Here is a 22083-nt window from a genome sequence, read left to right on the forward strand (position 1 = left end):
CGTCCCGCACATTATGCCTGTACCGGAAGAGCACAAGTGGCTGCTATTCTATTTAAATATTTTCTGTGTTCTAAAAGCAGACATTCTGGGGGAAATTTACTAAAGGAAATTTGTAAAAAAAATAGGTGTATTTGTATCCAGAAATACACTTATTTTTGACATTTACTATCCCGAAAATACGGCTATTCGTATTGATGTGCTATCAATACGAATTGCCGTATTTTCGGGATAGTAAATGTCAAAAATAAGTGTATTTCTGGATACAAATACACCTATTTTTTTTACAAATTTCCTTTAGTAAATGTCCCCCTCTACATTCAACACAAATCTGGGAAGGTCACAAATTTACACTCACACAGCTTAGGCTCACCATTTCCAATTTCAGTACTCTTCTATCCAATTGGTAAAAATGCCAGGTGTTCACAAAGATCATGACTGTTATGGATGCTCTACTGAAGGCAATGGTGTAACCATTTGTTACTTTGACAGTGTTCATAAAAGGTAACATCTGCAATCTTGAATACGGTCCCTCGGTCGACAATGTCTAGGTAAATAGTGACTAGGTTGACCACTAATGGTCAACAGTGACTAGTTCGGCACCTTAGAATGGTCGCCATACCCTAGGTCAAGCATGTCCAAACTGTGGACCTCCAGCTGTTGTGAAACTACACATCACAGCATGCCTTGCCATAGTTTTAATATTCTCTAAAAGTAAAACTGCAGCAAGGCATGATGAGACTTGAAGTTTCACAACAGCTGGAGGGCCATAATTTGGACATGCCTGTCCTAGGTGTGGTTTTTTCACAAAAAAGGGTGTTTTTCACACTTTACAATCCAAGTGGACATAGAGTGAGAATATAATAGTGTGCCGAGAGCAGAGAACCATGCAAAGGGACATGGTACACTTATACGGTGTCCATGCCGACAGACACTAAAAAACATGAAAAACTCATCTTGACCCTATACATGCCAATCATTCGTAGGTGTCAATCTAGTCACCTAGACATTGTCTACCATCTATACCGCAACCCATCAATCTTGCATTAAGATCATTTATGTTTAGGCAAAAGGTTTTTCTGTCTATGGGGCAGATTTATTAAGCCTTGAGAAGTGATAAAGTGGAGAAACATTAGAAGGTGATAAGGCAGCAGCCAATCTACTCCTAACTTTCAAGTTACAGTCTGGGTTTGTAAAATTGCAGTTAGGAGCCGATTGGCTGGTTTGTTGTAACTATCCACTTTATCTCTACTTGTATCACTTCTCCAGGCTTAATACACCTGCCCCCTATTCCTTCCCCCTGTTCTCTACTAAAGGGCTTGTAAAGTATGTAGGAAAACCCGCAAACCGGGTTAACGCTGGGGGTATCTACATAGAAGCCTATGGGTTTCTTACCGCATCCCCTGCCGCCCGGCACAAACCCCTGCCGCTCCCCCCTCACCTGTGTCCGGGTAGCCTCCTACTGTGCTGCCCGGACCAGTGACCTCCTCCTCCCTAGCACCATACTTCCTCTTCCGGGTGAAGGGAGAAGGAGAAGAGCACTGAAGCAGCAGCAGCCGGGCAGGAGGAGGGGAGAGAGCCGCTGGGGACTCGCTCACCCCCTACCGGCTCCTTATCGCAAGAGCTGCCCTTTGCGATACTAATTGCATATGTTAGAGAATATGCAATTAGTATAGATGCGGCAGCCAGCGGAGGGGGGTGTAAGGGGCGGTGGATGATAGTGCATACTGCCCATAGAACGCAAAGAAGTTTTCTGTCAACCTATTTCTCAAATTACTCTCTACAACATCCAACATTTTCAGAGTAAAGGATATATATGTTAACAAAAACAAAAACAACATTTATCCATAACAATTCATATCTAGAGGCAACTATTTTGCAAAACTCACCTCCAGATGGATGAGATCTAGGCAGCAGGAACGTACAAGGCCTTTGCTTGAATGTTAGGTCAAAAAGATACACCTACAAAAGTGATAAAAAATGATGTGAAAAAAAAAATTCTTAACGTTTCTCATAAAAAACATTGCAGGAGAGTCCCTGTACCACTAAAGAATCAAAACAGTTAATTGTCCGTTTTCAGCATACTAACCTGCTCTCCTCCCATGTTGACAAGCAGTTCGGTCCCATCTGGACTAAATGTTACGTATGTAGCCACTAAAACTCGTAACCTGTTGTTGTAATCTGGCAACTTTACCGGAAGATGACCTGTAGAAAATGTTTCAGTAAACTAAGTTTAGATTGGGGCCTTGAAACAAGTAACAGAAATGTAAATGTATATTGCTAAGAATAAAGAGCAGTGTAGCAGAAGAAACAAAAACAGGGCATGTCTAATCTACCGATGTGTTTCTTTCAGAACTATGAACAGGAATGAAGTTATCCTGTGAAATGAATTGTGGTCAAAATTATGTTTCTATTTATGCTTTGCTAATATTGGGTTTTAACAGGTGTATTTATGACCATATGAAAAGATCTAATATTTTACCCTTTCAAAATATATCCAATATGATCAATCATTAAAATGATATGAGGGTGGGGGAGTTCCATTCAGTATGCCCAGAGGTGGTCCAAGGGCCTGAGGCTTCAGCTGATATGTGCAGCAGTTCTGGCAGTAGTAGTAGGGCCACAGCAGCTAAGGGGCTATAGTCTCACAATGTTTGACCAGCCATGAAAAATTTGTAGGGGTTGCTAACATATGTATGATGTGTGTATATTATATACTTTTTTACCATTTTTATATGCTAGTAACAAACTGTTGCAAGAAAGCACATCGTAATGCATCATCAACACAAATGATTGGAGGGGGAAAAACGGTACTTGTGTATTAGTCGAATGATTTTTTTTATCGCATCGCATGCCATACACCCGATGCACTGCGATGCGATGTAAGCCCCCTATACGATGTTAAATTGTATAAGCACCCTAATGGGTGCTTACAATGTTAAATGCACCCCCACGCCACCCCCCAGTATGAACGTGAACCCGAAGCGTGGCGAGCGCAGCGAGCCTGTGAGGGGCGGCGGTACACGTCCTCCGACCTTTTCATACCCCCACTATCCACGTCGGCGTGGAGTTGATTTTATATAGTGTGGCGAGCGCAGCAGGCCCCGCAAGGGGATGCGTATACCTGTGAAGTAATGCGTGTCCCCTCGCGGGGCTCGCTTCGCTCCCCACACTTCCGGCTTGGTGGCTCGCTGCGCTCGCCACACTATATAAAATCAACTCCACGCCGACGTGGATAGTGAGGGTATGAAAAGGTGGGAGGACGCGTACCGCCGCCGCTCGCCACGCTTCGGGTTCACGTTCATACTGGGGGTGGCGTGGGGGTGCATTTAACATTGTAAGCACCCATTAGGGTGCTTATACAATTTATAATCGCATCGCATTGTATGCCATATACAATGCCATACAATTTTAACATTGTATGACATTGGGCAACATCGCGGGACATTGCATGCCTTATGGTCTGCGATGCGATGGGCGCCGTGATAATACACAAGTACCGAAAAAACAACCGGAAGATATAAATTGAGCTGATTGGGATCCTACCTGCTACATAATACTGTGCCGCTCCCTCTGGGATAGGTTTTTGTCTTGAACAAAAAGTGTGGATTCCAGATTGAGTCTGCTGGAGATTCTTCCTGCAATGGAGATAATGACACAAAGACCGTCTCTCATAAAAACAATTCTCACTAACACCTGTGTAATTAATGCCCTGCTAGGACACCACTCAAAGACTCACTCACCTGTGGCTATGGATCATCCGAATATCATACAGTCTCACAAATGGCCCACTGGCTCCTACTGCCAAGCAGTTATTATCTTGAGGGCTAATGCTTACACATTTTGCCTCCACAAGCTGGCCACAGTACTCAGTCAGATCAATCAAAACGTCAGAGTGGGTGCTACTCTCTCTTAAATCGTACTGCCTGAAATAAAAGGCCCACAGATAACGGATCAGCCTAAACACAGAGTTACTATTCCTGTAAATCAAACATTTGCATAACTTATCAGAAACATTCAGAATTTCTCACCGGATCAGGCCATCTTCTCCTGCACTCCAGAAAGTGTTAGGCCACATAGGAGCGGTGGCCACCCGTTTCACCCGGTTGGTATGTTCCGAAAAAACATGGAGGGTCTCTCTTGAGTTAACATCGTGAACATGTACCTTTGCATCTGCTGCTCCAGTAATCAAGATGCGGTCCCCAGAGTGAGGGAGAAACTGGCAGGGAAATTTGGAAAAACAGAACATATAGTAAGCTGTCTAGAAGGAGGAAAGCAGTAGTACAAGGATAGAATCAAAATATGGCAAAAATATGAAAAACTACATAAGATACCTATATATGAAGTCTAACTGACCCAATGATAAAACAAGGTTAATATTGTGTACTGCAATGGGGCAAAGGAAAGAAAAAAGAAACAAAAAAGAATAATGAGATTTAAATGAATGTGTTTAATGTTATCATTTCTTGCCCGCATATGTCATATCAGTGAATGGATATAATATATGCATGGATGACATTACTTTTTCCACTACTGATAAACATGGACAATTTACAATAAGCTGGTTCAGCTGGATAGACTATAAAACCTTGCACCCATACACCTTGATTTGCACCTTGACTACCAATGCTTTGCTTTTGTTCAAAGAGCCACCAGTTGGCCCCCAATTGGTGTGTCCTCTCTCCCTCTATTATCTAGACCCTTACTATATCAGTCTTTTCATTCTTCCTCCTTTCTCTACCGAAAATAAAGAATGTATAAAAAGAAGAAAAAAAAAGGGTACCTGTTTAGTTTCACGGCGCCTGATATATCGGATGCGATATCGTCCGATCCGATTTTTTTTACCTGTTCATAACCCCACTATCCACTAGGCATGGAGTTGATTCTATATAGTGTGGCGAGTGCAGTAATCCGCTTCTGCTCGCCACGCTCTGGGCTCGGTGGCTCGCTGCGCTCGCCACACTATATAAAATCAACTCCATGCGTAGTGGATAGTGGGGTTAGGAACAGGTAAAAAAATTGCATCGGATCGGCCGATATCGCATCCGAGATATCGGGCGCCGTGAAACTAAACAAGTACCAAAAAAAGCCTTCTTTAATGATGCAAATTATTATCGTTCACTATAGCAATAAGTGGACTTTAGTCCTTACCTGAATTCTTTTATCTGAATCCATGGGGGACACTGGGGAAATAGTGGATATAGAGTGGAGCAGGGGTGCCTGAGCACCAAACAGTGAATGTTCTTTCTCCACCTGCACATGGTCCCTCTACCTATACCCCACCTCCTCCTCTAGCCAGTTATATGAAGTGAGCCCAAGGAGAGAGTGAAAGAAGAAAAGGAAGAAGACAGGCATACACACCTTAAGGATATTCAGTGAGAAGAAATTATCTAGTAACACAGCCAAATTGTTTTTGGGATGAGAGGCCATTATGTTAAGATTGCCAAATTATGGAGCAAGTCTGGGTAAAATGACCATTCGTCTGAGTGCATGTTTTGGCAGGTAAGGAAATCCATTTCACGTATTTAAATTCCTTGATGTAAACTGGCGACAGCTGGAAGGGACAATCAGAAAAAGGAAGAATACCACTCCACTCTCTCATGTCTCCTTTGCTGCAGGGTTCCACCGTTAATGTTTATAGACAGTAGTCAGGTTGTCAGACTGACCAGTTTGTATTGGAGAAGGAGCTTGGCCAGGCACAGGGCTTAGTACACTGCCTGAAGCGCCAAGATCAGGTGTAAAGTCTCCTGAGAAGACTATGACCCTGAAATGCATGGTGGCCTGTTATCTCCCTCCAACTGGCATCAGTGGTGAGCAGGGCCCAATCCTGGGTCCAGAAAGAATGACCCTTGACCAAGTGGTCAAAATATCATATCACCATATTAAGGAGCGGCGCACCTCAAGAGACTAAATTGGATTGAAGATGGGAGTGATTCCATGGAGACACAAGCTCCAATTGTAGAGGGCTGGAGTAAAACTAGGCATGTTCCTCTATGTCAAAACGTGGGTGACTAATGTACCCAGTTTCTGCATTTGCAGGCTTGGAATGAACCCTGCGATTATTATGAAAGGTGCAACCTTGTCTTGTAATGCGGTCAGTTGTCTCTGGAGCGAAACACCCTCTGAAATCTAGCAAGGCTACTACATCTGTGAAAATGAAGTAAATCTATAGTTTGGTTAAGAGGTTTCTGAAGGACATCTGGACATTGTGCCAGGAGGAGGTCTTACAGGTTAGAAGAGATCTGAATCCCATTACACCTGAGAACCACCACCATTAAGGTGCCATAAAAGAGCCCACATGGCAATGCTCAGAACAAAAACGCAATCCTCCTGAACGACAAACCATTGTGAGAAGGACTATGGGCGATGGATGACGATTGAGAGGAGGGGGGTGTCTGGAGAACCACCCAACTTCAATACACAAAATGAAAAAACAATAAAAAAACAGCTTTTCTGTGTTCCTATGAAAAATAACTGGCTTAGAGCTCAATCCAGGAAGGTGAGGGTGTAACCACGGGAAACAATGCCCCTTACCCAAGTGTCTGAAGTTGTCCACAACCAGGTCTAGGAAAACATTAGAAGTTGGCCCCCAATGGTGGAGGGTCCCATGGGGGTGCCTGCCCCATTATAGAGTTGGTTTTGGAGCCAAATGAGGGGTTGTCCAGGACTGATGGCCCTTGGAACCTTTAGAGGAATATCCCTTTTACCTTAAAAAGGACTGTCACTTGGCTTTTGAAAAACATTTCTATTTAGGTGCTTCTGATAGGAGGAAAACTGTTATAGAAGCTGCTATGGTGGCCACAATCTTATCTAGATTGGGCCCAAACAAGATATCCCCAGGAAAACATAAAGCAGGAAAACATAAAGCCTCCAGACCCTTTTTGGAGTCTGAATACACCTGCCAAATATGCTGCCTAAGTGCAGGTCTCCTGCTAGCACAGAAGCGGAGACGTTGGAGAAAAGAACAGATAAGGTAATAGCCATCCATTTCCACGATAGCAATTCAGATTGGTGGGTATCCATGTGAAGACCCTCCTCAAGAGAGGCTGTACAATAATCTAAGGCTTTAGCCACCCAAACAAAAGCAACAACTTGACGGAGTTGGCACATCTACATTAAATAAACCAAGTGCGCACACGCTGCACTCCTGCCAAGCAAGCACTCAAACCATCAGGACCTTGGGAAGGAACTGAAATACACACTTCAGTTCTGACAAACTGCGAACCACAGAAGAACTCCCCCCCCCCCCTTTTGGATGACAGAATAGTGTGATCCAGGGAATACCCCCATACACTTTGGTATATTACCAACTAGTGTCCGTAACTGGAGACAAAGGACTGAATGTTTAGATCAGTGGTTCTCAAACTGTGGGTCCTGACCTTCTCAGCATGGGGGCGCGACTCCATGTTGCAGACCATCAGGCTGATAAGTTTTCTAATCTCAGTCAGTGATTCGAGGAGTCTGAAAAATTGTTGAATTGTCTGTTACTTTAGAATCCTCACATCATTTTGTGCCTCCACAATGCTGCCATGTATGTGTTGTTTGCCGACTACTCGTGTGATGTGATGACCTTCTGTAGTAACTTGCTGGGGTCCTGTAATTATTTTTATTGTCTAATGGGGTCTCAGAGCAGAATTTTTGGAGGATCCCTGGTTTAGATGATTACCTAAGACAATAAGTAGTACCTTGCAGTATACAACAGTTAAAATGCACCTTATAAGCCTGCGTTTGGGGACCGAAACCTGCTGTTTTCTGGGCGTGATTTAAAAAATAACGGCATGCCCAGGCATTTTTCAGAATGGTCTTTCACATCAGGGCTGACAACTTCCAAGCAGTCTCAGTCTTAATCAGTGGCAGCCAGTGTTCCCTCTAAGCTGTGCGCACGTACGCGCACACACCTTGACGAGCATGCGCACAGACATTACAACTGAGCGCACAAAGCAGCAGTGGTCCCTTTTTGCAGTTGTGGACTCAATTAATGTGTGTTTCACCCATTAACTACATTGCGTGCTGTATTTTGAATGTTTAAATGTTTAATATAATTTTTAAGTAAAGTTAACACAAATGCTGAACGTCACTTTACAGTTATATATAAGTGACACACAAAAATGTAAATTTCATTCCAAAGTTGCACAGCCAAAATCTTTAGCTGCACACATCCTTCGTAAAATTAGAGGGAACATTGGTGGCAGCCTCTGACCTACTAAGATTTGCAATGTCTCTGATGTTCTGGGAATTGCAAATTTAATGGGCATTTTATTTTCTCTGTGTCTGGGCAGTGACTTTATCCTCGTAGTCCACTGTGAATTCTCCACTAGCGATCCATGCTGAATTAGGCCCATAACGGACAATAAGGGCTCAACAATCAACGGCAACATAGGATTAAGGGGGATGCAGTCAAAATACCGAAAACCATTGACCGATGGTCAAAATCGTGACATATAGAATGTAGACAGGTGAAAAAGTCAACATGACTTTCGGTCGACAGGTCGCGAGTTTGACATGGGGTTTTTCACAGTTCTTTGACCAGACATGTGCCGACAGGCGGCATTTCATGCCCTACCATCCACTAGGGCGTGGTGGGAGAATAAAATGGTGTGCCCGAAGCATAGCGAGCGATGCGAGGGGCTGCGGTTGATTTCCAACTGTGTCCATGTCGACTGTGTCGACATTCGTGTAAAAAGACTGAAAAACCCATGTCGACCTCGCGACCAAAAGTCATGCTGACTTTTTCACCTGTCTACATTCTATATGTTGGGATTTTGACCTTGTCGGGATTTTGACCGTCGGTCAATAGCTGTCGGTATTTTGACCGTCGGTATTTCATACTGAATCCGATTAAGGAGCCTGGTACAAAACCTTATAGCAGGTGTGAGGTTTAAAGGAGACAGAAGCCTGTGTGTGTGTGTGTGTGTGTGTGTCTCTCTCAGTATAGTGAAGCAGGCATAGTGAAAATGGCTGTCCGTCATCTTCAGATGGCAGTAGAATGAAGTAGTAGCAGCCCTGTAGTGGGTAGCTTGGACCAGAGAATGCAGCAGGGGATGGGTAAAGAGTTAACAGAAGAAGTTTGCTCCGCTATGTCTGTCTAACCTCGAGGAATGTGTGACGCTTTTCCTGTTAAGTGTTCCTTGATGGTCTAAAAAGGGTGTAGAGATAATTGGGGGCCCCACTTCCAGCACCGCCAGCTGTCTCCCATACTGGAGAGGAGGAGCAGCCACTAAGACATGGCTCCCTGCTAGCAGAGAGCTGCCTTACTGGTCTCCTGTGTCCCAGTCGCATCTGAGCAAATTTGCATGTGATCTATTCCACATATCTATAGAATAATCATGCATGGTTCGTCTCACCTACACAGGCACATTCCCCCGAAGACTCTCAGTGATGCAGCAGAGGAACTAGACAAGCTTATGGCCAGGAGTGTGCGACAGGGAAAAAGAGATCCTTGCAGCGACTGACAGAGAGTAGCAGACTAACACAGCAACATGGGGGGGGCTTCTGGGCTGGAGGGACCCAGCAAACTACTTATGTTTTTCACAAATTACTAAGGGTCACTAAATTGTATATACGGAAGCAAACACACTGACTGGTTATTTTTAAAATGCAGACAACAGCAGCATACTGCACATTGCTCACCTTTACGGAAAAGATGTTGGCAGTATGCCCTGTGTGCATAGACAGCAGTTTCTTGTGATGAAAAGGATCCCACAGCATCATGTGCTGGTCATCAGAGCCAGATGCCAGCAAACTGTGCAGAAGAGAAATATATACACAGATGAGCAAAGGAAGGCAGTGGAAGAAATCATTAGCCAAATGCATAATATATAACATTAACTGACAGAGGAAATATGGGGCTCGGTGAGGAGAACCTTTTGCAACATCAAAGATTTCTACAGTATACCTACTGCATTTTCATGATTTCCTTAAACCAGAACATTTCAAAGAATATTCAGGAATTCGGCTGCTATCTAGAGATTGTGCAGCTAGGAACCAGTGCAGTAGGTGTTTGTCAATCACCAATGAAGGAAACAGTAGAAAGAAAAAATCACACGGTAACCTTTAGCGCTATCTCAAGTCACATGTATAGGAGAAGACCATACAATTAAGATGGGATGTGGTACATAACTTAATGAAAAGAAGGTTGCTGTAGTTTCATATGTCCCAGATTAGGTCACACTTTTCCCAAATCTGAAAAAGATCTCCAAATCTCCCACAAATGTTTTTTTTGGAGAAAAAACAACAACAACGTTGGTGCAGTAAGTCTTAACACATGGAGCGATGTTTATTTTATGTGATGCACTCACAAGTGTGCAGAAGGTATAATGCACATCAAACAATCCTCAAGGCATAAATCAGCTGGGCTATTCCTTAATGATTCAATATCCACAAATTGGTCACGGATCTGAAATCAAAACTCTCCACACCACCCAAATGTCACCATTGGATGTGCCAGAGTCAAGACAAAACGACACAATTGGTGCAGTATGTCATACAAATAACAAGGTATTTTATTTTAAAAATGCACCTTATTTTCATTAAGTTATGTACCACATCCCATCTTAATTGTATGGTCTTCTCCTATACATGACTTGAGATAGCGCTAAAGGTTACCGTGTGATTTTTCTTTCTCCTTAAACCTGAACATGCAAAATAATACATTTGACACCGTTAATAAATAGAAGTACATGGGGGGAAAAAAATGTCAGCCATGGTGTACCAGGAGTACAAGAGGATTGGAATTGAAAAACCCTGGTTTGGATGATGTGATATATTTTGATTTACTTACAGTTTCAGAAAATATAAAGGACATCTCTCCACTCTAATTTCTGTAATAATAATACAGGTTGAGTATCTCTTATCCAAAATGCTCAGGACCAAAAGAATTAGTCTGTATTTCAGAATATTTTTATATTTCAATGAGGTATCTTGCATTTATGTTGTATAATCACATCAAACACATGAAATACACGCAAATATATATATTTTATTGTACATGAAACAAGGTTTCAAAACATGAAACACAGTTTGTGTACAATCTCAGACACTGAATGTGAATGCCAAGCAATCATTTTCTTGCACATATTTAGTGCCAGTTACATATCATGTCCTCAGAGGGATACGGTCATTAGGTCAAAACTAGGTCGACAAGCATTGGGTCGCCACCACTAGTTCGACATGGGTCTAGGTCGACAAAAGCATTAGGTCGACATGGGCTAGGTTGGCAGCCAAAAGGTCGACATGGGGTTTTTCACTGCTTTTTTAGCCGACATGCGGTATTTCATGCCCTACCATCCACTAGGGCGTGGTGGGAGAAGAAAATAGTGTATAGTGTGCCGAGCATAGGGAGGCACCGTGCCCAAAGCAATGCGAGCGAAGCGAGGGGATGCGGTGCACTTAAAACTGTGTCCATGTCAACGGTGTCGACATTAGGGAAAAACTGTGAAAAACCCTATGTCGACCCAATGCGTGTGTCGACCCAATGTCCTACCGACCTTGACCCATATCGACCTTGGCTATGTCGACCTGGACCCATGTCGACCTAGTTGTTGTAGACCCAACGATCCCAACCCTCCTCAGAAGTGCTGTAACAGATGTCCCCAGTAGTACTTTTAGCAAAACAAAATAAAACAAAACGTTTTCACATTCTACAATGTATGGTTTTCGGAATAATTTGGATAACGGGTATTTAGATAAGGGATACTCAACCTGTATTTATATAGCACTTCTCTAACAATAAGACTCACAGGGGGCAATTCAATTGTTCGCGCATCTATATGAATGGGTGTCTATTAGAGCTATTCAATTGTTGCCAAGATCAGACCACAATAGCATCTAAACAAGCCTGAAAGCTGCAGTAAAAGCAGTTGGGCTTCTAAAGTCCGGCATTTCGTGCCCAAACTACGGAATTTCACCCATTTTTTTCCCTCACACCTCCGCAGGCTGCGAGAAAAACAATGTGTCTGACGCAGCTAATGGGTATCTGATTAAAGCAACAAATGAATATCCCTGATAGACACTTATTTGTACAGAGGCACAGTAATTGGCGCTTGAAACTATTTAATCGCCCCCAAAGTGCTTTACATTTGCGTTTATACAATTATTGAGGTTTCAAAGTAATAAACATATAGGGAGTTATTCAGACCTGGTTGCTGCTGGGTGATTTAGCAGAGGCCTGCGATCAGATAGCCGCCGCCTGGACAGACTCACTCACCATCTAAATGATGTTCCAAGTCTGTGCATAACCCAGACCCTACTCGAACTGTGCAGAAGAAACAGGCTGATCGAGAAGGAGCGGATACCAAAGACCCTGCCTGAAAGTCTGGGCATGCCTGCATTTTTTCCTGACAGTCTCAGTGGAAAATTTCACCCGGCGTATGCACATGTGCATTTAAAAAGCATTGCGCTCGCATGCGAGCATCTAGACCAGAATAACCCCCCCAAATGAGTAGTACGCCGCTGGATGATTGTATTGTACAGTATGTATATTAAACAGTGTACACTGTACACTATATACATTTCTTTTCTTTCACAGTGCCCACACAACAACCTACAAATTAACGTTAGGAGAAGCACAGACATTACTAATCCGCTCTACATATATTTGCTTTGTGGAAATGTATTGGTTAAAGTTCCAGTTCATAGCTATAAACTCCTAACCTTTGGTAAACTTTTTCATTTGGCATGGATCTTTTCTTCAATATATGTAAGATCTAATAGAATGCTGTGCCATTTACAGAAAATCATTGTGGATTGCAAATGAAAAGGTAAAAGGAGGCACATGGGGAGTATGTATTAGTAGATATAGAAGCTAGGCCATGGGACAGAACACCGCAAACAATCTATAAAAGTATACTTGGCAGTTCTTTATGGATTCGGAACATTTAAGACGGTGGGAAAAGAAAAACACTGTAACAAAGTTTAAAATCATACAATTAAGAGATCCATATATATTAACAGAGAGCAAATAACAATATCAGCCTAGTAAAACAAAACTAGCAATTAATATTGGAGGTAGACATATGTAAAGAATACTCACTCCCCCTTCTCGTTCCATTCCAGGCAATTGACACAACCAGAGTGACCCTACAGAAAAGTAAATAATAGAACAGTTGAAATAGTTTCTACACAGACGTGCTGCTCATTATATAATATTCCAAGGATCCTACTTACCTGTAGCTCTGCTTCTAGTCCCAGGCGATGGATTAATGGATCTGTTACATGATGACGTCTCTGAAAACTTCTAGCTGTCCTCTCCTAGGAGGTAAAAACTTCCTATTAGGACACTGCAAAACTTTGTATTGAAGTTGGAGCGTTACTGTTGCATAGGCGCAGAAACACAGACAATGGCCTGCCCCCCTTGTGGCCCAATCTCTCCCAGGACTCGTAGATTTCCAAATACAGACCTATAGGGCTTCGGACAAAGATCAACAAACCCAGTGGTACTGTAAGTACAGCATAAAGCCGTGCTTACACCAGGAGTAAACTCACGGCTAATTGGATTGCCTTGTAAAGGACTAACCCCTTAAAAAAACCTTGGGTTCATCTGGAATCCTACACCGCATTACCTTCGGCCCTTAGTCTTTCAAAAATAATGTTGGTTGGGGCAAAGTTTTAGGAACCGGAACAGATACAGGGGGGGGGGGGGTACAGGTCCCCCCATTTGCCAATCCTCCCCCATCGCCGCTCGGGGAGGATCAGGACTACTCAGGGAGGATCGGCCACACTTTGGCAATGCACGGGGTCTGCTGGTGTGGATGGGGCTGGGGTGGGTCGGTGGTGGGTGGCTGATGGGGGTTGTGGATGGGCACTTTAGACCTATCAGCCGCCCACCAACGATCCACCCCAGCCCCATCCACACCAGCAGACCCCGTGCATTGCCAAACCACAGAGGTCAGTTGATCCCCACCACCACCAAGACCACTCGCTACAGGGAGGAATGACACACACCTATACCTGCAGAAGACACAACGGTGAGATCTTCAGAAGTATTGGTCACTGTGACACCCATCCACCATTGAGACATTCCTCACCCGCACCCCACCCCCGCATCATTTCCCCCATTTTTAACCAATTGTCAATAACATTTGTACAAGGTTAACAAATAAAGCAATCTGTTTTACACTAAATCGGTCTCTCATTACATACATACCAGATCTAGCCCGAGGTCCATACATATTGGACACACTAGTGAGAGCGCAATTCACCCAAAAACAGCTGTATTTAACCCCCGGGTTCTATAGGCAAGAGAACCCAGAATTTGCTGCACCACATAACTCTATCAATGGTGGAGCGCATTACCACCCCCACAAAACCCATATCATAATGCGTGAAAACAACAGAAATAGCATGGACCCTTATGACAGAACCCTTAAGGGTCCGTCAGATTAAACCCATCTTCGAACTTAGATTGTCCCTTAAGAGAAGGTAGTGTGCAAAGTTTGAAGACAATTAGTTAAAGCATTCGGTTGTGGTATGAGCTGCAGATAAGGCAGACGGTAATTAGACTGGTGTCGGAATCCGGACTGCAAGGACTCCAACAGGAGGTTGAGCGCTACAAAGCCAATTGCCGGCTCGGTGGCTCGCTGCGCTTGCCACAGGTTCTATTCTCCCTTAATGGGAGTCATGGACCCTCATGAGGGAGAACAAGCCTTGCCAGTCAGGATCCCGACAGTCAGGCTTTTAACAGTCAGGATTCTGAAGTGGGTCTAATGACCGCCGGAAACCCAGCTGTCGGGAGGAAATCTGGCACCCATCACTGACTTAATGCAGGTCACTATTCTGCTTATCTATAATCATGATTAGGAGGCGCTTTAGTTATGACATCGATGATGTCAGTGGTAATTCCTGAATATTAGATACTAAACGATCCTCTAGGCTTTACGCTGTGTAATAATTACACTACACACAAAGCAACAATATCCCAACTGCAACATCTACAGGATGCTGAGATAGAATAGATTTAATAACAATAAACGGTACTTATATGTTAGATTTAATAACAATAAACGGTACTTATATGTTAGTTGGGCACCCACTAAGCTATTTGCTACGCTTCGGGCTCGCTGGCTCGCTGCACTATATAAAATCAACTCCATGCCGACATGGATAGAGGGGGGTATGAGCGTACTAACTATAGTGGGCGCCCAACTAACATATAAGTACCCAATAAACTATAGTGGGACCAAGAAACAATGAAGTAGAGCCCCAAGTTATTTAAATAGTGGGTCCTCGGACACATATACAGTAGTTGTAATGTCAGTGCAATCACTGCAATGTGATAGTGTGGTGGGCATATATGTTACTGAATGGATTTGCAGAGAATTGGTGTCATTTGACGATGGGCTGAAAGCTTCAATGTTTTTAGCAAAATATGCACAAAATCCCTTGCTTTTGTTTGCTAGATTTGTTAGCGCTGATATAAAAAATCTTTGTTCTGTATATAATTTTTTTTATAGCTAAAGGACAACTTATGGTAGACATATTTTTAGGATGCCATTGTCTTAGCAACAGCACAAATAAAATGTCTTGGCCTGTAGATTTGCAGAAAAATATTGGCGTTGTAAGTGGTTTCTAAGTTTCAAGGTTATGTGGCAAAACGTCTGTGTGCCATTTATTAAGCATCACCATTGTGCTCTGGAAAATGTGACAGTTGTCAGCACCCGCTGAGTGATCTGGACAGTTATTTGCAGCCACCCAGCCAACGTCTGCTTGGTTGAAACGGCACATCAGCTAGTATGCCAATAATGCTGCTACATAATTTGCTATCATCCTACATCAAACATTCCAACCCCAATTAATGACCAATGTTTACACATTATACAGTATATTTTCCCCACAATTACTCCAGTCATACTTCGGACAACAAACAATCACATGCATCTCCCTTTCTCTCTGTTTAAAACATAGAAAAACATAGGGCACTCCCTAGATCTATAACCAACCCTAGCCTCTGTGCATAGGCTGGTACTGGAAAACAGGGGGAGAAAATGGTGTGAGGTTCCCATTACTTTCCAATACCTAGCCCCAGAGTGAACCAGGGTGCCTTTATGTAACAAGAGCACGTTATTTAATAAAGGACTGAAACATTCAGTGTGTCCACACATTCTGGCCCTTGTGGTTAGACAAGAGCCATCATGCCTGGATAGGCTTGCTGGGACATGTTAAGCTGGGTACACATACATACAATCGTTGGCCCGTTCCTCCGTTCTGGGTCAGACGGCCGATCAATTGTATAGGTTTGTACGCTGTCCCGTACGAGCGATAAACGGGCAAAACCGGCTGACTACATCTAGACGCACACCCCAGCTATTTGCCGTATGTCTGTCTCAGGTCACCCTGCCGGCAAATTTCATAGGGGCTACATAGGGTCTTTTTCTCTCCCACGTGGTGCCCACACACATTTGCTGACATACTTTATCGCACAGGGCAGCAGGAAATATACATGTGTAAACATTTTATTTCTTAAAGTGTGTATACACTATATGGATTTACGAAAACAATATAATTAAAAATAACATAGTAAGTATCATTCAGTGTGTGCCCACTGTATCGTTAACAATGTGGCTCCTGCTGCTAGTTAACAATAACCCCTAATGTGTGAACATGCAGTCAAATCTGACGATTGTCAGCGACTACATGTTCAGTGAGGGTCCCGGTAACGTCACTGAATTATATTGTTAACTATATCGTTCAGTGTTTACGAGCAGGTAATTTATTTTCTTGGCACTGCCGATATCATTAACGGTATTGGCGGTGCCACATAGTGTGTATGAGGCATTACTGATAGCCATGATGACTGATTATACATTTTGTCGAACGCAAAACCTCTCATACTTGGTTGGGGGCTGACTGCAATTAATAATAACTGTGCTCCTTGGAATAAAGTGTCACATGATACATTATTATATGAGGTGTTCCCAATTATCCACATTCAACTGTTTTTCATTACGCATAACAATTTTCAGAAAGGTCAGAAATTCACTTCACATCATCATTCACATAGCTTCTGTACATCATCGATAGTATGAGTAAACAGTGAGCACATACCCTGATCTGTCTATGGATGATGTCCTGGGCAATATTGGCTCTGTCCATGTTGGTGTTAAGACACAGAGCTTAGGGCACCTGTAACATTCTGCACCATTGCCACTGCTCTTGGTAATTAGACACCTGTAAGATGCAAACATCACAATTATTCTCAGATAAAAAAAGACATAAAGCACAAACAAATAAGCAGTCATCAATAAAAGGCCCCCTACCTCCATGATATTAAAGAACTTCTAAAGGTGCCCACAGATGCTACAATTATCGAATGCGTTTTGTACTTTTTAAGCACAAATTGCATCTTATGTACAATTATTGGATGGTGTTTATGTTCCCTGGAGCCCGATATTGTATGTCTAAAAAAGTACGTGCTGCACGTACTTTTTAGACTACATCTGAAATGTAACATTACAAACATGGGTTCATCACATGCATCCAAGTGCACATCTCATAGCAAGCTGGAAGAAAAATTGTATAGAACCATTGTACAGTCAAAAACGCATAGCACAGTACAATTGTAGCGTCTGTGGGCACCTTAAGACATTATGCAGAAGGAGTTGAGATAAGCCACAAAAATGCAATACATGGTTTTACTGCATGCACACAGTGCTATACTGGAAGTGCTATGTGGGCCCATGTCAGATGTCGACCCAGTAACTTTTATCTACAATATCCATGAAAGCAACTACTGCAGTCCAATATATAATACCTGCATATCAGCTGTATGTGAGAGTGCACGTATACGAAGTGCATGAAGAGATATATAGTACACATACACCACACTCCAGTGTATATTTGACTTGACTATTACAATGATCCGATACTCTGTATAACAGGAAATGACTACAGGGATATACACATTGGACCATATATATGTTGTGCGGTTCCCGGGTGCATTAGCCGCCTACACAAACGAACAGGCCTTTGACAGCCCAGTTACCCGTGTTTACCTCTCCGGCTGTCTCTCAAACAGGCACTCACCAACTACGTAGTCACCGTACCCATATTACCCAATGCAGGGGCTGCGTTACGCAGTGTGCGCACACACTAGTTCAGGAATACACCTGGTCGTACTAACTTCTCGCTACTGCTCCTTTGCAACTCGAAGAGGGAGAGGAAGGGACATATGGGCCAATAACAGAGTCTCATTGCAAGAGCGATCGACCCCCTGACCAATAAAGAGGTTTGCTGGATCAGCTGTCGGGTTAGGTTGAAGAGAAGGGCAAGAATGGCGTAGTCATTGATACGCCCCGTGCAAAGCATCATGGAAGTTGTAGTTTTTAGTTTAGAATGCGTACACTTTGCTCTACTGAAAAGGAGTAAAAAAAGGCATTTAAGAAGTTAAAATAAATTTAAATATAGGAAATTTTAGCAGGCAAACTAAGACTAATCTTTGTGAAATTAACATTAGCAGGAAGTTTAAAAGACTGTTTTTTTTACACTTCCACCTTGGCTTGTTTGTTTATCTTATAAAATGGAATCAGTTGTTTATTTTTACAAAATCAATCTAACGGAGGAATGGTTGGCTGGAAAGGAAATAAAAATAAGGATATGTTGTAAAGCTGGCAGAATAGATCTGATAAAAGTGTATTTCAGTGTGGGCTAGGGATGGACATCGAAATATAGTGTTTTTTTTAAACCATCATGTGACAGTGGTTTTGACAGGGCCAGATAAACCACGGGGCCACAGGGGTGGTTGCCCCGTGGCCCTCACACCCGCACTGCAGTGGCTGGTGGGTGGGTGGCAGGCAGCAGGGTTGGGCAGCACAGGGCGGGCAGGGGATCCCTGCGGCATCTGGGCAGTCAGTGGTGGGGTCCCTGCGGCGGATGGGAAGTCAGTGGCGGGGTTCATGCGGCAGCTGGGCAGTCAGCGGTGGGGTCCCTGCGGCAGATGGGAAGTCAGTGGCGGGGTCCCTGCGGTGGATGGGAAGTCAGTGGCGGGGTCCCTGCGGCGGATGGGAAGTCAGTGGTGGGGTCCCTTGCGGCGGATGGGAAGTCAGCGGCGGGGTCCCTGCGGCACATGGGAACTCCATCGGGGGGAGGGGCACCACAATTTTTTGTCCATGGCGCCCACAGACCTTAATTCAGCCCTGGGTTTTGACCATTCGGATGTTTGCTGCCAATGAATGGTAATGACTTCATGGTATTTCGATGGTTACCTTACTGTTAAAGACGTAGATGCACCGCTTTGGCTTCTGGTGACTGCTGCTCTATGTATTAGTGATTTACTTCACATTGCATTTGTTGTTAACATCAATGTTTTTGTTCTGGCAGTTGTGTTTTATCATTCAATAGTATCATTCCGCTGTTTACCACCATCAAATGGCAAACATTTGAATGGTTTTGCAATGGAACCACCCTGAGTTCAATCCCCAGCCAGTCATGCTGCAGATGTTTGAGCATGCGCCAAAAATTGTGTTTTTGCGCATGCACAAATCATATGAATTTGTTTTAGCTAAATCTTTTGATGCTACAGTCAGTTACCATTGTGTCAAAAGATTTGATGGTGGAAGTCCAGCCATCAATTGATGGTGGACTTTCGATGTCCATACCTACTCAGGGGGGCATTCATGTCAATTCATTGGAGGCTGTCTCTGCTTTTCAGACTGCTCCATACACTCCCCTCTCCCAGGTTGCTACTGAGCAACAGGTAAGATTACTATCTCTGACAGCTCTTGCCTCTGAATCAGCAGCATCAATGCAGAGTGTTGTCTAGCATCAATCAGGTCTGACTGTCACTTGATGAAGCAGAGCAGCTACAGGACTGTAAACAGCCACTGTGTATAGTGACCATCACTGGCCACATTGGCTGTGTCCAGTCCGGCAGCTGGTCTGCCTAATCTTGTGGCAGCCCAACTCTGTTCTTGGCCAGACCCAATGATCTCCCCCCATGACTCACCCTTTGCCCAGCCACCATTTAACAGTATTGCACATGCACAAATTAAAAAAAAAATTGCACATGCTCAAATATTGCCATGATGTTACTTTCATATGCTTTTGATAGGACTGTTAACTACCAATCAAATAAGAACATTTGATGGTGGAAGGCCGTCTACCTTTTGATGACAAGCTTCCGATGTCCATCCCTAGTGCGGACAGCATTCCAGATGTTGAAAGCAACCCTGGAGAATCCAGAAAGCGGGAAAGTGAAATGATAAGGGTGGAGGTAAAGTGGCAGTCATTGATAGAGTGCAGAGTGTGGGAGGAAGTATGTGATGGAATGAGGCTGGAAACATGGGGGCAGATGTATTAAACCTGGAGAAGAAATAAACTGGAGATAAAGTAAAAAGAGATAACGCACCAGCCAATGAACTGTGTTTGAAAATGACAGTTGGGAGTTGATTGGCTGGTGCTTTATCTCCTTTCACTTTATCTCCAGGTTATCTCTTCTCTAGGTTTAACACATCTTCCCCATAGAGAGAAGTGTGGCTGGTGGCTACAGATGGAGCACTGCTCATTCAGGCAGGGGCTGGCGGTGGATTCGCTACCCGCCAGCTGCTGGTAGGGGATGCGCTTGTATGAGATGCACACGCATCCCCTTCAACCGGAGCTCCCCCCCGGATCCCCACTACCTTGTCGCCGTCCCCCATTGCTGTCCCCCACCTCCCTGCTCCCCCCCTAACCCTGCCCATCTCCCTGAAGCAGAGACGGGCAGGGTTCCCGTCTCCCGCCAACAGGCAACTGGGATGCACCTGCGTGTGGGACGCTCATGCGTCCCAGTCAGAAGTAGCATCCGCTCGCCAGTAGGGGTGTTCTGGTGAGCCCCAGCACTGAATGAGCGGTGCTACATCTGTATGTATGTAAGAGACAAGTTTGATTTTAAATAGGACATGGATAAAATAAAATAACTGACAGATGAATCGCAGCAGACCTGCCTCCAGTCGCTCCAGAAAGTCCAGAACAGTGAGTGCCTTCCTTCAGAGAGTCCAGATCTAGCCAGTGGGTTGAAACTTGGTCTCATTAACATTGTTGTCATTCCGTCATTAACTTCCTTAGTCCTTCATTAACTTCCTGAGCCAGAGCACCCATCACTATCCTAAGCCACAGGCCCCATTACCATCCTCAGCCACAGTCCCCATCAGAGCACCTTCCTCAGCCATGCCCAAGGTCCCCATCACCTTTCTCAGCCACAGCCCCATCACCTTAATCAAGCACATCCTTCATCACCTACCTCAGCCACAGCCTCCATCACCTTACTCAACCACAGACTGCAGCTCCATCACCACCCTCTGCCACCAACCCTTCATCTTCCTCAGCCATCTTCCTCAGCCACCGCCCCATTACATTGTTTGGGCCCAGTGCTGGTTTTAAAATACAGGGGGTTTCCTACTCTGTTTGAATAGAATAGGGAGAATAGAATAGGTGGCGAGTGCAGCGAGCCCGCAAGGGGTTTTGTTGCTCTTGCCATGCTGTCTGAGTCCGGCCAGTCGGGATCCCGATGTCGGGCTAATGACTGTCGGGATCCCGACTGTCGGAACCCTATACCACACCCGACCCATGAGCCTGGTGCTGATAATAGAAATATGGGGGACCGCAGTTTTTGCTCCCCCCCCCCGTATTTCTACAACCAGTACCGGCTCAACGAGCATGGGGCTGGTTATAGCCAGGCTGGGGGACCACACGCCAGTTTAAAATATATATATAAATAGAGAGAGAGAAAGCTAGTTGTTGAGTAGAAGTGACATTTATACTGGTCCATGTGTACCTTTTTTTATTAGCCTACTTGAACTCTCTCTAGACAGGAATTATTTTGCATTTATTGTAGAAAACAAATTATTTTTTGAACATGATTTGGCCCACAAAATACATTTCTTTACAAGATATATAGACGACCTGTTTATTATTTGGCTGGGAACCAGAGAATAATTTGTATCCATGATGCAAGATGTAAATAGTGGAGACTTAAGTATAAAATTCACGTATGATGTACAATCACACAGCATACACTTTCTAGATGTAGCGGTGTTTAAGAAAGACAACGTCTTGCAAACGTCAATATACTCTAAACCAGTGGTCTCCAACCTTTTTTGGGTCGGGAGCTACTTGCGA

General features: G+C 43.9%; 1 protein-coding gene across 4 annotated transcripts in view; it reads right to left on the reverse strand.

Annotated features, from left to right (window-relative positions):
* Positions 1-18161, reverse strand: part of WDTC1 (WD and tetratricopeptide repeats 1) — a 39762-nt gene extending 21601 nt beyond the window's left edge. The window contains exons 1-10 of one of the 4 annotated variants that reach the window (XM_083173319.1): positions 18016-18161; positions 17038-17160; positions 13162-13245; positions 13028-13074; positions 9628-9739; positions 4029-4216; positions 3741-3923; positions 3544-3635; positions 2087-2202; positions 1887-1959 (exon numbers count right to left, since the gene is read on the reverse strand). In XM_083173319.1, coding sequence (XP_083029445.1) covers positions 1887-1959; positions 2087-2202; positions 3544-3635; positions 3741-3923; positions 4029-4216; positions 9628-9739; positions 13028-13074; positions 13162-13245; positions 17038-17085 — 943 coding nt within the window. In that variant the 5' untranslated portion in view covers positions 17086-17160; positions 18016-18161. Of the gene's footprint in view, positions 1-1886; positions 1960-2086; positions 2203-3543; positions 3636-3740; positions 3924-4028; positions 4217-9627; positions 9740-13027; positions 13075-13161; positions 13246-17037; positions 17161-17743; positions 17940-17984 lie in introns of those variants that run through there. The other 3 variants (XM_083173322.1, XM_083173320.1, XM_083173321.1) reach the window with 3 other exon arrangements.
* Between the last annotated feature and the right edge of the window lie 3922 nt (positions 18162-22083).

This window comes from Crinia signifera, chromosome 2, assembly GCF_055691185.1.
Source record: "Crinia signifera chromosome 2, ASM5569118v1, whole genome shotgun sequence".
Lineage (NCBI taxonomy): Eukaryota > Metazoa > Chordata > Amphibia > Anura > Myobatrachidae > Crinia > Crinia signifera.